Here is a 14,466-nt window from a genome sequence, read left to right as displayed (position 1 = left end):
GTAAAACCTTGGGAAACACCTTTTCTGTAAGGTAGACCAAATATTTTAAACGTATAAAATAATCTCATTTGTTTAAAAAGGGAATCTCATACGAAGAAATACTCTTAATTTATTGTGCCCTCACTTTTCTTCTTATGTAAATTTTAACTGGTATAGAAATATCCTTAAGTAAAAATGACATTTAGATTCCACATCAAGACTTGACTGTTTGCCTTGAACAAATCAACCACCCACCTTTCTTTCTCTTGGGTTGCTCTGGCGAGGAGGCTCCCGGTGAGTGCGCACACGTCTCTTGAACCTGCTGGGTTTCCATCACCTCAGGGATCCCGTCTAACGTGACGGACACATGGGTGATTGGGGCAACAACAATGTCGTCTTCAGATGAACTAAAAATATTATTATCTAATGGAAATAAAATTGCCTAGTTATCAACTTTATATTATAAATCAAAAGAATTTCCTGTTTCTATGAAGATTGAAGCAGAAATAAAACCCTGAAATTCAGTCCCTGCTTTTTATTTCCTTTGCCCTAAATCTGGTATCGGAAGTCAGTCCAGGCTTGACTGAACTAGTTCCGTGTCCTCCTTACTTGACTGTCACCAGTCTATCTAGTCTCTCTTCTCCATTCTGCACAGGGCTGCTAGTTATTCTCTGAAACCTAAGTCTGATCTGACTATAGTATTCTTCTCTATAAAAATTTTACACCCTGAAAATTGGAAAGAAAAATAAAACTAACATATCTTCCCATAGTTTATAGGGGAAAAAAGATAAGAACAACACAAACTTCATAGTATACCATTCAAAGCATTCACAATCTAGATCAAACCTACTTTTCCAATTTCATCTCCCACCCACCATGAAGTTTACATTTCTGCTATGCCAAAACATTTTTATCTACATTTCATTCTTTTCTACAGGGCAGTGTCTTTGGCTCATTCCATTCCTTCTACCTTGAATACCTTTTTCCTATCTCTTCTACCCATTCAAAGCTATTTGTCATTTACAGCCCCAGTCAAAACACTCCTTCCATAAAGCCTGTCTCTGATGCTCTCAGCTAGAGTACCCTCCCCTCCCAGAAAATGCTGTAATTCCGCTCACGGCTTTTATCTTTGGTTTTTATGGTTCTTTACATAAATAACTGTCTTCAAAATTAAATTATTAAGCTTGAGGAAAAGAGGCAATATCTGTTCATTTGTATAACATTATTGTCTAATGCACTGGTGTGCATATAAATTATTCAGTAAACATCTTAAATTGACTTAGTATTAATTAACTTTATGAGTTTAACTACCTTCTTGTCAGAAAAGCCTGAAGGAGAACACAGATTTAAAAGCACATTAAATGTGACAGTGAATTTTATGCCCTGAACTATGAGAAAACTATTCAGTGAATGTTTACCTATTCACTGGTGAATATCTACAGAGATCACTAAATTAGAATAGTCTGGGCCCTAAATAACCTAATACTCTTATCAATGAAGTCAAGAGAAGAAATTCTGCATCATCTGCTATTTGACAACTAAATAAATTACTTTTTTATTCCTAAAGGTCTCACTCCCCAAATTAAAAAAAAAAAAAAAAAAAAAAAAAGTCTTGTTTAACTAAACACTTTATTGAAGGTGCCTCAACTAGTACGGTGCCTTAAAATGCACCTGGGACAAAAAATATAAAACACGGTCTCTTGATATTCACCATCTAACAGACAAAGATGACAAGAATACCTAGTGAAAGTGTAGAAACATGAGTAGTCATAACACATAACCACTCACTTACTTATTCGTTTTTCATCCAGCATAGGGTCAGGGGAATCCATATTGAGGAGGGCCTCAGCAGCCTCGATTGTTTCAATTGTTTCATCCCCATTATGACAGGAAGCTTCAACTACAATACATTTAAAGGAAAAAAAACAATCAACAACGAGACGTCTGTTACTCTAAAACACATAGATTCTGATCTCTTGAACTAGGATACATCATTTAATACTTGGGTTGACATACTTTGTACCAACATATAAAAGCTGTATTGAATATGACAATTAAATACTCGTCAATTTCTTATTTTGTAAAAAAAGACTGTAAGATGTGAGGTTTTTATTAAAAACAAACAAACAAACAAACAAACATATGCCTGCCAGATGCTGGGAGGTAAAAGAGTAAGCAAGATAGAGTTCACACTCTGGAGGGAAATCACTAGTCATTTCTCCAATAATTCTTATATTTTGAAAAACAAATAAGATGGACATTGGACTTTTTAGAAACAGTTCAGGAGTGACAGCAGAAATCCCAAGTGTGCCACTAAACTAGTATGTCAGTGGGCAAGGCATTTTATTCCGTAGACTGCATACTATAAAATGGGTTGGTGCTGTTAGTTCCCTTTCAACTCCAACACAGCTTCCGACACTCTTAGTTCATTAAAAGGAATGAATATGGGTCTCTGGTAATCTGTGCCTCTTCTTCCATTCCTCTATAATAGTGACTTGCCACCATCTCCAAAAAGTTTTAGTCATAGTCACATTATCAGAATCTAAACACCCTTCGGTAATTATACTATCCTGGAACCATTCTTATCTGGCGTGTACTGCAGAACACTAATTCTCCTACTACGGAATAGTAATCCCCCTTACACTTGCCTCATCTAAGTTTTTTTTTTTTTAACGTTCTTAAAAAATATTAAAATATAAATGAAAAATAATCAAAGTACATGCTAGATAGTTGACACTTCTTTGTGTCCCAGACATATGTCTAAAATAGTTGTATAGTGAATTCCAGAATGGTTTTCAGCCACTAACCTCTAGGATCAGAACCAAGAAACTAAATTAAATAAAGAGCTACAAATGCTCTCTTTTCATGGATAAATTCAAGTTTTCTGAATGTGATAGTCATTATTCATAATTCTTTATACTTACTTTATGTATTTTCCCCTCAATTTCTGATAAAAATTGCATGCTATTTTTTAAAGTTTGAAAATATATATAGGTATCAAATCAGAACTTTCAGATTGAGGGTTGGACTGATAGTAACTCAATGAATATAAGCCTTTTAATTTTATACAATGTTAATATAATAAATACAGACATAGTAGTTGAAGCAAAAATTCTTTTTTCTCAATCAAATGAATGAAAGTGAGATCATTTAATGCTGTTCTCTTCCCATTCTTATTCAATCAAGACATGGAACGAAATAATTTTCCTTTTCATTATTAAGACTATAACCAGATTTGCAAGAAATTAATAGCTCTTTGAAATTTAGTTAAACTTTTCGTTAGATTATAACGTTTATTGTCCTAAATATTTCCTAAACAATTCCTAAAGATCTCCAAAAAACCCACAGAATTCTTAATTTACTCCAAGTTCTCAACTGCCAATAATATTCAATACCTGTCACTCTATCACTCTTCAACAATTGTGCTAGGAAATGTGGAAGATACAGTAGTTTAAGACACGAATTTTTCCTCACCTTGTAGTAACTGATGCTCAGATACTGTCTAAGGAAATAACAAAGGGATTAATTTTGTGTTATAGAAAAGACTGGCTATAGGCACCGTATATCAATATAAGTTAAGAAGGCTTCCTGAGGAGGTGGGCATAGGATAAGTCATTTAAGATAGCTAAGATTTAAATACTTTGAAAGGAAAGGACAGAAATTAGAACAAGAATAGTAGAAGCAAGGGCATGAGAATAAGTATTACACATTTAAAGAAAATGAGATAACTAGTCTATACTGTTATAAGACAAAACGTGCAACTGTTACAGACAGTACAACAATGGATTAGTTAACTTGCTTTTATACATCGATTAATTGGGTTGATTGCCTTCCCGAGGGAGAATCCCATGACAGAATGGAAGGGATGAATGGCTGAAGAAGCAGACACCGGAACAATTCCTGAACGAGGAATATAAAGAAATGCAGGATCTGGGGTCATGTATGTACTAGTCAGCTCCTCTCAATTAGGAAGAAACTCCTAACAGAACATTTTCTTTCACATAATAATGGCTAGCATTGGGAATTTCCTCAACCTGCCAAATTCAAAGACAAGCTCCTTCTTCCAGATATGAAAACTGTACCTGCAGAATTCCAAACTTCTGGGCTCCAGTCCCTCAACTTGTATCTTTAAACCCAAATATCTATAGGTCAAATGGAGGTCAAGGAACAAGAAGAGAGCCAATGTAAAAAAAGGCAAGGATTTTAATCTAGCCTGAATTTTTTCAAACAGTAATTCAACCCTTCATGGAGTATTCCTCTTTCAAAGGCTTTAAACTTTTCCTCTTCAAGTGAGCGGTCACACTTCTGAGCTATCACCAAAAGCATCCTAGAGAACTTGAATAATTTTTACTTCTAAAAGTACGTGTCCTTTACATTTTCATATAAAGATGCACAAAACTTCCCTAGGAGACTATTGATGGATAGAGACTATTCACAGACTTTATCAGGAGACGATTTCCACTAAGTGTAATGAAAAATAAATCAATTAAATTTTAAATATATATTCTATAAAAACAAATGCTTAAAAGTTCAATTTCTCCATAGTAGTTAAAACCAGAAAAGATAAATACCTCAAAAATTCCTGCAAGATGATTAAAGCGGGACACTGTAACACTTTCTATTAAAAACTTAAGCCTCTTATTTTAAATCTTGTAAATTTAAGGCAAATTTAAAATGCATATCACTCCTTTGTCAAAGCTTTGAAATCCTAAGAATTGAGGAAAATACCCTAAAATTAAATTTTTAAAAAACAGGCAAATAAGGGACAGATAACTCAATTATCATCTTCTAAATATTCGTATAACTCTATTCATTTACATAAATACACTTTATAAAATATTTTAGTATGCTGGGTAGATGAAAATGACAGAATTAGTATGTATAACAATTTATTTGCCTATCGATTAAGAATAATCAACAAGAATTTCAAACTACCTCTTTGTCAAGTTTTTTATAATGAAAAATTTCAAAAACATACAAAAGTAGAGAAAATCATATAATAAACCGCATGTATCAAGGACCCAGTTTCAATAGTTAATAATGTCTTGGGTTTTTTAAAAGGTTGGTTTGTTCAAATCAGGATGAACACAGTTTGTGCAATACATTTGGTGACATGTACTGCTTCTCTCTCTCTTTTTTCCTTTATGCTTTTATCTTAGAAGAAACTGGGTCATCTGTCTGTAATTTCCCACACTTTCAGATTTTGCTGATTACCACCCACCCCCAACATGTATTTCCTGTAAGTGTCCGTAGTTATATCTAAAAGCTTGATTAGATTCACATTTCATTTTTTAGGCAAGAATACTTCAAAGGCAATGCTGTGTGCCTTCTGAAGCAATGCTATAAAGTCTAACAGTATTCTTCCAGTACTGCTAAGATTGAAAATCAGGTTCAAGTGCTGTCAGCCTGATCTATCCATTATAAAACTCCACCAGCCTTTCGTCTAATGTCTTTCCCAGTTATTAACGATAGTTGCCTAGATCCACTATTGCATTAGGGATTCCAAAATTGTGATCATTCTAATCCTATCATTCCTCCAGCATTCATTAGCTAGAATTCTCTAAAAAGAACAACTTTCCCTCATCAACTATCTGGTTACTGTGAGCCACTGTTCATGCAATAAAGGCAAATTAAATGCTTAATTCTTTTTCCATTATTTACTGGTTTTCAGAATAACACAGGGCTTCCTAGCATCTTCCAAAAGTGACCCGAGTTACTTCTTTAGTATAACCATGAATACATAGATTTTAACATATTTGATATTATTCAGTCCTTTGTGGTTATAATTCTTAATGATGCTCTAAATGTCCCATCTTTGGCCACTGAGAACTAAAGCTGGTTCCTGGATCTTTCAGATATGACCTGAGTAATTTCTGGTAGCTTCAGTGCCTTCTGGGACGATAAGTATCACAGGCTATTCTTGTACACTTCCTGCCCCAAACCCAGGCTCAGTCGTTTCTCCCAGGTACCCTGGTATCCGTAGTGGAAAGTACATTTAGAGACCATAATGTGTATACTAGGAATGTTCGTTGCTGTTGGCTTGTTCATTATTTCTCAGCCTGTTTGGTGGCCAAAGTTAGGGAATAGGTTGATTTCTAAAAATTATTTTCAAGAATTTTAAACATAGCCAAATATTTAGGTCCTTACATTGCAATTGACTGATAGGGTTCTTAAGTTTCTTTTCATTTCTATGTCACTCTCTGTATCTCTCCTTTTTTCTTTGCAATTAATGAAGAATTAGACTGCTTGTTCTAATTTCCCAGTCTGGATTTTGGTAATCGTATTCCGACTGTGTAGTGCAACATGTTTTTCTGTATTTCCTTTACACTGGCAGTCAGTTCTGAAGGCTCCATCAAATTCTGGTTAAATTTTGTTGAAGGCTGTTTTTCATCTGTGATGTGTTCTTCCATTAGAAGCCTCAAATGCCTGGTATGCTCTTTTTGTGATGTTATCAACTGTTGATGCTCATATTTATACCTACTAATTCATTGGGAATTACAAAATACAAATATTCTATGTATCATTCATTTTCATTTATTAGCTGGAATACTCACTAATACAGAAACTTCTCATCTAATAATCTAATTACTAGTATTATAGTTCATATAGGGAAGAGAGAATAAGTGTTTGATTCTTAACCTTAATTTATCAGTTTTCAAAACAGTTAGCATCGCCAATCAGTGACCATTTTTTTGTGTGTAAGTATCATTATGAGACCATGGATTTAAACTTATCAAATACGCTTTAATCCATTGTGGTTATGTCCTTACTGATATTCAAGTTGTCCCATATTTGGCTAGGAAGTTTTTTGTGATTTTGTTTTTTTTAAAGAAGAAAATACATTATGAGAGTTCGTACTAGTATTTGCAACTCAAATTTAGCACTGTAGAATTTATTTTTTGGAATTACATATTTACTTATATAGAATTATAGAATCTTTACTTTTGCAATTTAACATTTGTGTATCTTACTTTATAAATCCTGGCTTCTTATGACACTAGCTTCATTACTTATTTGATTTTACCCTATTATCCCTCTCACATATACACAAAGTTTTAAAATAACAATAACCATATTATTACTAATAATATAATTACTGAAAACAACTTAAGTCTCCTTCGCAGTTCTGTTTTTGCTTTTTAGGCTATAGCCCATTGGGAAATGTAGAGCCTTAAAAATAACTTTAAATAATTCTGCTCTGTATGGTTACACCAACCACTACATAACATAATTAGGTTCATTTGTTTCAGTGTGTTTCAATTTTTAGAGATTGCTAATTTTCTCTCTTTTGGATTTACCTTTGTTTTATAATTCGGTTAAACATTTACATGGTTCCAAAGTAAAAACTACAAAACAAAGTATATTTAGAGAATTCTAGCTTTCATCCCAGTCCCCTCCTTTAATACAAAAATTATTTTTATTAGTTTTTGGTTTAATCTTTCCATTTTTAAAATATGAAATATTTTAAACACATATCATTTATATTCTTTTGCCTATCTTAAATAAAAGGTAGCATACTATTTGTGCTGTCCTGACCGTTGCTTTTTTAACTTCGCATTCACTACAAATCACCCCACAGTTATATATACAGACATCATGCTATCTTTTCAAATTTCAAAAACGTGCAGCAAGCTAAATGTGTTTAATATCAACGGGCTAATTTGTAAAATTTTGTTTATTCCATTCAGCTCCAGTGCTTAGGTTGGGAAATGCAAACTAAATTGGTGGGACTCACATGAAACAGGAAAGAAAACAACAAAAAAAAGGACATCTAGCTATAAAAAATATAAAGAAAATGTTGGTCCTTCATTAAGTGACAAAAATTTCTTATGGGCAACAATAAAATCCCAAGCTTTTAATACATGTATTTTTAAACTTCTTCATAATAGATTAGTCGTGAACGGCCACTAGTTAAAATCTATTATCCATACCAAGGATAGAAAGCACTGATATTATAATAATTTAGAGAAAAATTCATTAAAGACATTTGAAATTATTACAAATTACTAAAAATTATGTTTGACTTTGTAAAAACGAGTAAATATGAAAGAAATATATAATAGTATTTATGAGAAGATTTACTAATGAATATAGTTATCATGGTTACCTTCCATTTGTAGAAATATAATTTCTACCATCTCCTTTAGTAATTTCACTTTTAGATCCTTGAAGACTGGGAATGGAAGAAGAATCTCCACATAGATAAAAGCTCATAGTCAAGTTATTGTCAAAATGTTTAAATAGCACAACCTTTTTCCAAATAAAACCTTGTGTGGACTCCAACACGTAAACAGATAAAAGTCATATTCTATCATCACACATTTATTTTATAGGTTTAACTTTATATCAAACTTGATATCAGATAAATCCATGATAAAAATGAAAGTGTTTCCATGAACATGAGAATTTGAAATCAGGCGTTATAAATGACAACAACAGCCATTAATATAAGCCTCAAATCCACAAAAATCATTTCATCATTTTATTACTGAAAATGTCAAACTAAATCAAAATTATGGAACACAGTATGAATTCTCACATATTCACTCTCAGCATCAATCGTTACCAACATAGGGTCGCTCTTGCAGCTCTACTCCACTCACTGCCCCCAAGGTTTACTCTGAAGGAATCCAAGACAGCATCTTTTATCTAAGTATTTTTGTATATGCATCTAAAAGATAAGGAATCTAACACAGTGCTATCACTGTATGTTGAAATGGTAATAATTCCTTCATACCATGCGCAGTGCACCCTGGGACTCAAAGGTACCGTTTATAACATGTTCTGCCCCATGTCCCTCTTCCCCTGCAGTGTCCCCAAAGTCCAGTCCTCTGCCGTCTCCCACTCTTGACTAAGTGGGGCTACAAGGTGCTTTGCTTTCTCAAGACATGGCTCAAAAAAGGGCGGAAGAGTTAAACAGAGGTTTCCAAACAACTGACTTTCTCAAATACCTCCAACATCTCTGGCCAAGATACGTGCATGTAAAAGTAACAATACAAGTGCAAGCACCGATCTGTAAACAGCATGACCACTACACTTCACACTTAGAGTGAACTCTTCAGGTCTGCAAGATCCTAGCAGTTCTGACTGACCCAGGAGAGGAATCTTCTTTACACCTCAGCACCTGCTCCTACATTTGATCATGGCCTCCTACTTTGCTCCTTGCGGCAGCAGTGAAAAGAAGGACTTTCCTATCTGTTTTTCTCAAAACAACTTCTCAATGTTATGAGTATATAGTGCCAGGCATATAAAAAGTGCTGAGAAGACGTGATGAATTGAGTTGGTTTGTTTCCTCTTACACGCCTCCTATTGTGTAACGTTCATCTCAAGAAATTTAGGAAAGAAGAAAGGGAAGGTGCAAAAGCACCACGAAACAGGCAGATGACAAAGGAAGTGTGCTTTCCTGCTTGCAGGGCTCTAGCCTCTGCAGGTAATGGAGGTATTCAAAACCCAGGGAGCGTATGCCCCCCAAGTCCCAGGGCTAGCACACTGCCGAAAACTGAGTGAGATGCCGCAGGAGACACACACACCTGTGAGGGTGAGGTCGTCGTCGTCGTCGTCTATGATTTCCTCTTCAGCGACATCCAGGGAGCTCTCAGTGATCATGTCGTTGGGCTCTTCCACACAGGCCAGACCCGCGTAGCTATTGAGAATGTCAGCACCGGGGACATGTTCCACAATGACAGCGGGAAAAATGGAGGGGTCACCAAGCTGGGAGGGGTGAGGGGAAAACAAGGATTAACAGTTTTGCTTTTGTTAAATATAACCCCACATTGTTTCACACTGGACATCGATTTAGTTTTTACATCATCGGCTACTTGTATCTTGACAATCCTTTTAGGCTTCATAGGTCTGTAACCTATTAAGACCAAATAAAGCTTCACTGTTAATGTTGAGTCTTAACAACCAAGTTTTCATTGGAAAATCCTATAAAAATATACTTTTAAACTGCATTAAATTTACTAATATCAATATATATGAAGTGGCATACCAATGAAATTGTACAACTAAATAAAATTTCAACAAAAGATTCTTTGACAGAAAAATATCCGTGAGTTGAAATAAATATTACACTGTCGCTTGGCACACGGGCTGTGTTTAACAACAGCTTTTGACTCAAAGGGGAAAATTGACTTTCATTTTCCATCTAGTTACAAGAGCACAGAAGTTTAGGACTGAACAGACCCTTCACGTTTAATCTAGTCTAGTCGCCTCATTTTACAGATGAGGAAACCAACCCAGAGAGGGTTCTGAACAACCTACTCAAACATCAGCTAATTGGTCATGAAAAGAATTCAATGTTAAAAGTGAAAACCAAATAAAATTTTTTAAATATATTGATATAACATATACATGAATCATAATACTATGTAATAATGAGGGCTATCTGTAAAGAATTACTTTTCAAATATAGTAAAAATGCTTTGACATTTATCAACTCCTTTTACATTGCTCTACCCGTCATTTTGTAATGGCATTATTCATTTGCCACACTTTCATATTAATATTTCTCTGCAAATCATCATCCCCTAAACCAGTAATATGCAATAAACAGACTAGTGGTACGAAAAAAAAAAAAAAAAGAGAGAGAGAAATGAGTTAGTTCGTGACAAACTTCATTAAGTTACTCTATTTTTTTTAATTTAAGACTTTAAGAGGTTACAAAAGTAGAAAGACTTCCCCTACAACCTTCATCCATATTTCCCATTTTAACACGTTGCGTACGGCGGGGTTTAAATCCCTCGTGAAGATTCTCGTGATCCGTACGCAACATGTTAATACTTAATCACGGCTACCATTCTCTTTCTACATTTATATATATATTTCACGATTTGTTTGCAAGTGGTAGACATACTGCTCCTTTAGCCCCAAATATTTCGGTATATGTTCCCTAAAAACATGAATATTACATAAAGTTAGTACAATGATCAAAACCAGAAAGTAACATTGATATAGTACTACTGCTTAACCTATAGATCTTATACAAATTTCTCTAATTATCTCATTAATGTCCTTTAAAAAAAATGAAAAAAAAATGTTTGATTCAGGATCCAGTCTAAGATCACAGGTTTCATTTAATAAATATCATGTTTCTTCATGACAACTTTTAATCTGGAACAATTTCTTCTCCTTTCATCTGGAGCAGTTCTTCGGTTTTCTTAGTCTTTCATGATATTCAGACTTTTGAAGAGTATAGGTCATTTGTTTTGTAAAATATCCCCCAATTTGGGTTTGTATGATATTAACTCATGACTAGATTCAGTTTGCATTTTTGGCAAGAATACCAAAGAAGTAATGTTGTGTTCTTTCAAATACATCATACCAGGAGGTCCAAAACAGCTTTCTGTCCCAGTACTAGTGATATTAGCTTTGATCACTTAGGGTGATGTCCCCAAGCTTATCCACTACAAAGGTAAGAAAAAGTTACTGGCCACAGATAACAATTTCAGTTCTGTTACTTTCCTTGAGTAAGTCTGCCATATTAAAAACGTTATTTATGGTTTCATTATAACTAAGCAGCCTCAATCTTTTGAAATTAATGTTCTGTTCCCTAATTCACACTGAGATTAACTATTACTTCTTTTGCAAGAATTTACCTACTTCAATTAAACATATGATACCACAGGTGCTAAACAGACGCTATCCATGCTTTCATGAATGCTGTGCTCTGAAACTTAAGAGTAATAACCCTAAAACACATTTGGATCATTTTATTTCAAAATGTTTCTTCCTGTTTCAGAAAAGAGGAAGTAAGAAGTCAACTGGCTCTCCAAATCATGAGTTTTGAAACAGAAAGTAGGAGGGCTCAAACATTACACTATAAAACACACACACACATAATTATAAAGTGTCCAATGTATAGTTGACTATCTGGCCTTCCCTTTCTTTTTTTTGAGAAGTGAACTGCACAAGCGATCCGACCTAGCACAAACACCAAGTGCCTGTGTAAATAGACACTTCTCTCCTAACAGCTCAAGTTAAGTGTCTCGTCTTTTAACAAGGCTGAGCCTAGAATTGAGTTAATTTTCACACGACTTCATTTTATGCTGCCAAACCCTATGCACCAGGTAGGGACAGGGCTTACCATCTCCAGCCATTGGCACATGAGGACTTAGGTTGAGAAATGTACCCAAGGCACCCATTAAGTCTGAGACAGAAGCACATCAATGCTGTTCACAGGAACAGTCCTCACCCAAAGGAAACTAAAACACTCCTCCCTTTCCAAACCTATTTGGCCCCTGAATTTGGGCATTAAGAGTGTGGGTATTACAAGGGACATCTCCAAAATTTTATCTGAATCTAGTCCCCGAGTTCCAAATAACTGCAGGTACTTGTTACCTCCTTGTCGTAGCCCACTACCTGTAAGTGGAGGAATGGATTCTCCTCCAGAATCTACAGGTTTCAGGAACTCCTGTCATATACCATATAATTAACACGACTTTTAGTCCCTCCAAAGGCAACCACTGTTACCAGCTTTTTGTTCTCTAACAGAGACAGTCTATGTATGATCCACCATATTCTAATTTGCTTTAAACAATCATTTTTCATTTCAGTCCAAAGATTTTAATACATTTAAACTGTTTATTAAGAAAAATGCCAACCACACAAAAGTAGAGCAAAAAAATTAGTTTGCTTTGAAGCTTAATTAGGAATGAAAAGGGTCCCATGGTTCTGTGATTCAGAAGGTAGTAACATGTGAAAAAGAATGGCTGTGACCCAGGAGACCCAGGGCAGGGCCTTCTCAACCCCACCGGCACCACCTTATTTTTCTCATTTTAAATGAAAAAAGAGGACCAGCAGATCCCGGGAGGGCACTTCCAGGCCCTGTTCTGTGACGGAGTATTTTAAAGGCATGGGTTCTAACGCTGTGTAAGTTTATAATGTTACAGCAGAAGACATGGACTAATGCAGGGGGTGAGGGGGCCGCGTGTGCTACTGCTATTCGCTCACATTTATCAGCACTTACGACGCGCCAGGCATTCTGCTCACTGCTTCCCACGGGTGAATCGCCACAGAATCCTACCAGGGAGGTACCCTGGATCATTGGTTTTATACAGGGGAAAACACAGGCTCCAGGGGAATGGAAACAATTCACCCCCAGTCATACAACCAGGAAGGGGTAGAACACTAACTTAAACGGACTCCAGGGCCCCTGCTCTTGGCCTTCCTCGTGGACGTGTCGTGTTGCTGGCACCTTTACGTGGCTCTGTTTCTAAGAACAGCATGGGTAAGGACTGGTGTTGAGGTATGAGTTTCAATGACATTTTTTGCAGGGCTTCTCCAATCCGAATCTATCATAAACTGTTTTGTGGCGCCAGCTCCTCTTGGGCCCCAGGCGTTTCCCAGGGTCACTCCCCACTTAGCCACGCTGTCTTCTCTAAGATACTTACTCCTCTCATGAGAGGCACGGGCCATCTTTTCTAGTCCACTGAAATAGCGGGAGTACCGACAAACTGTACAAGTGACACTTTGGTCACCGTTGCTCGAGCAGCAGTTCGCCGTAATCAGAAGTGTCTGGACGCTGATGGGAACCACTCTGAGCACCTCTTGTCATTGCAGACGTCAAACATTGCAGACTTGTATTCATCTTTTGGTATCGGTATACATTGAGTATTACAATTTCAATAGTTTTCCTCTCTTAAAATATAAATATATATTTTTGGCACCCTCTGTATATTCAGAGTTGTTCATCTCATTTCTCCAGTGTGCTCTTCATTCATATACAAGAAAGGGACCAACTCTGAATCTTAGGTAACATGCCTGAATCCGTATATACAAAATAGAGTTGACCCTTGAACAACCTGGTTTGAACTGCGCAGGTCCACTTATACGTAGATTTTTTTCAATAAATACGCAGTCGGCACTCTGCGTCCCCGGGTTTCACCTCCATAGACTGACCAACCGCAGATCTCAAACAGCAGAAAACAGTATTTTCGATCTGGGGTTGGGAATACACGCACGAGGAGAGCATGCTTAAGTTGTACTCAGATTGTCGATGTACGGTGCCGCTAACCCCCACGTTATTCAAGGGTCAACTGTACATCTAGGAAACCCCTCTCAGGTGACTGTAAAGAATCTCCCTCTCTGTTACTATAAATGGGAGGAAAATACGTACTCCAGAAACTCCAGCTGCTGATCTGGGCTCATATAAATTCCTGCCTTTTAAACTGATTGAGTAGCCACTGGCTATAGTCTGAGCAGGAACCTAACTAAGTACCTCATAACCACACCTTCGAAAATTCCTTTAGAGAAATGGTTCTCAGACCTCTTAAACGAGGGCATGACAAAATTTCAAATGCTGACTTTTCCTAAATTGAAATTATTAAAACAAATAAAATATTGGGACTTGTATTAGTGTGCTAGGGCTGCTGTAACAAAGCACCACAGAGCAAGCGGCTGAAACAACAGAAATGTATTGTCTCCCAGTTCTGGAGGCTGGAAGTCTGAAATCGAGGTGCTGGCAGGGCTGGGTCCTTCTGAGGGCTC

The 14,466-nt window shown here is 36.1% G+C and overlaps 1 protein-coding gene across 5 annotated transcripts in view; it reads right to left on the bottom strand.

The window, feature by feature from the left end:
- ELF1 (E74 like ETS transcription factor 1) overlaps positions 1-14,466 on the bottom strand; it is a 97,994-nt gene that overhangs the window by 16,990 nt on the left and 66,538 nt on the right. For all 5 annotated transcript variants that reach the window (XM_019755285.2, XM_019755283.2, XM_074329344.1 and 2 more), the window contains exons 3-5: positions 9,510-9,690; positions 1,772-1,879; positions 235-402 (exon numbers count right to left, since the gene is read on the bottom strand). In XM_019755285.2, the coding sequence (XP_019610844.2) occupies positions 235-402; positions 1,772-1,879; positions 9,510-9,690 (457 nt within the window). The remainder of the gene's footprint in view (positions 1-234; positions 403-1,771; positions 1,880-9,509; positions 9,691-14,466) is intronic.

Source organism: Rhinolophus sinicus, linkage group LG04 (assembly GCF_036562045.2).
Source record: "Rhinolophus sinicus isolate RSC01 linkage group LG04, ASM3656204v1, whole genome shotgun sequence".
Lineage (NCBI taxonomy): Eukaryota > Metazoa > Chordata > Mammalia > Chiroptera > Rhinolophidae > Rhinolophus > Rhinolophus sinicus.
This window is presented reverse-complemented; position numbering and strand designations above follow the sequence as displayed.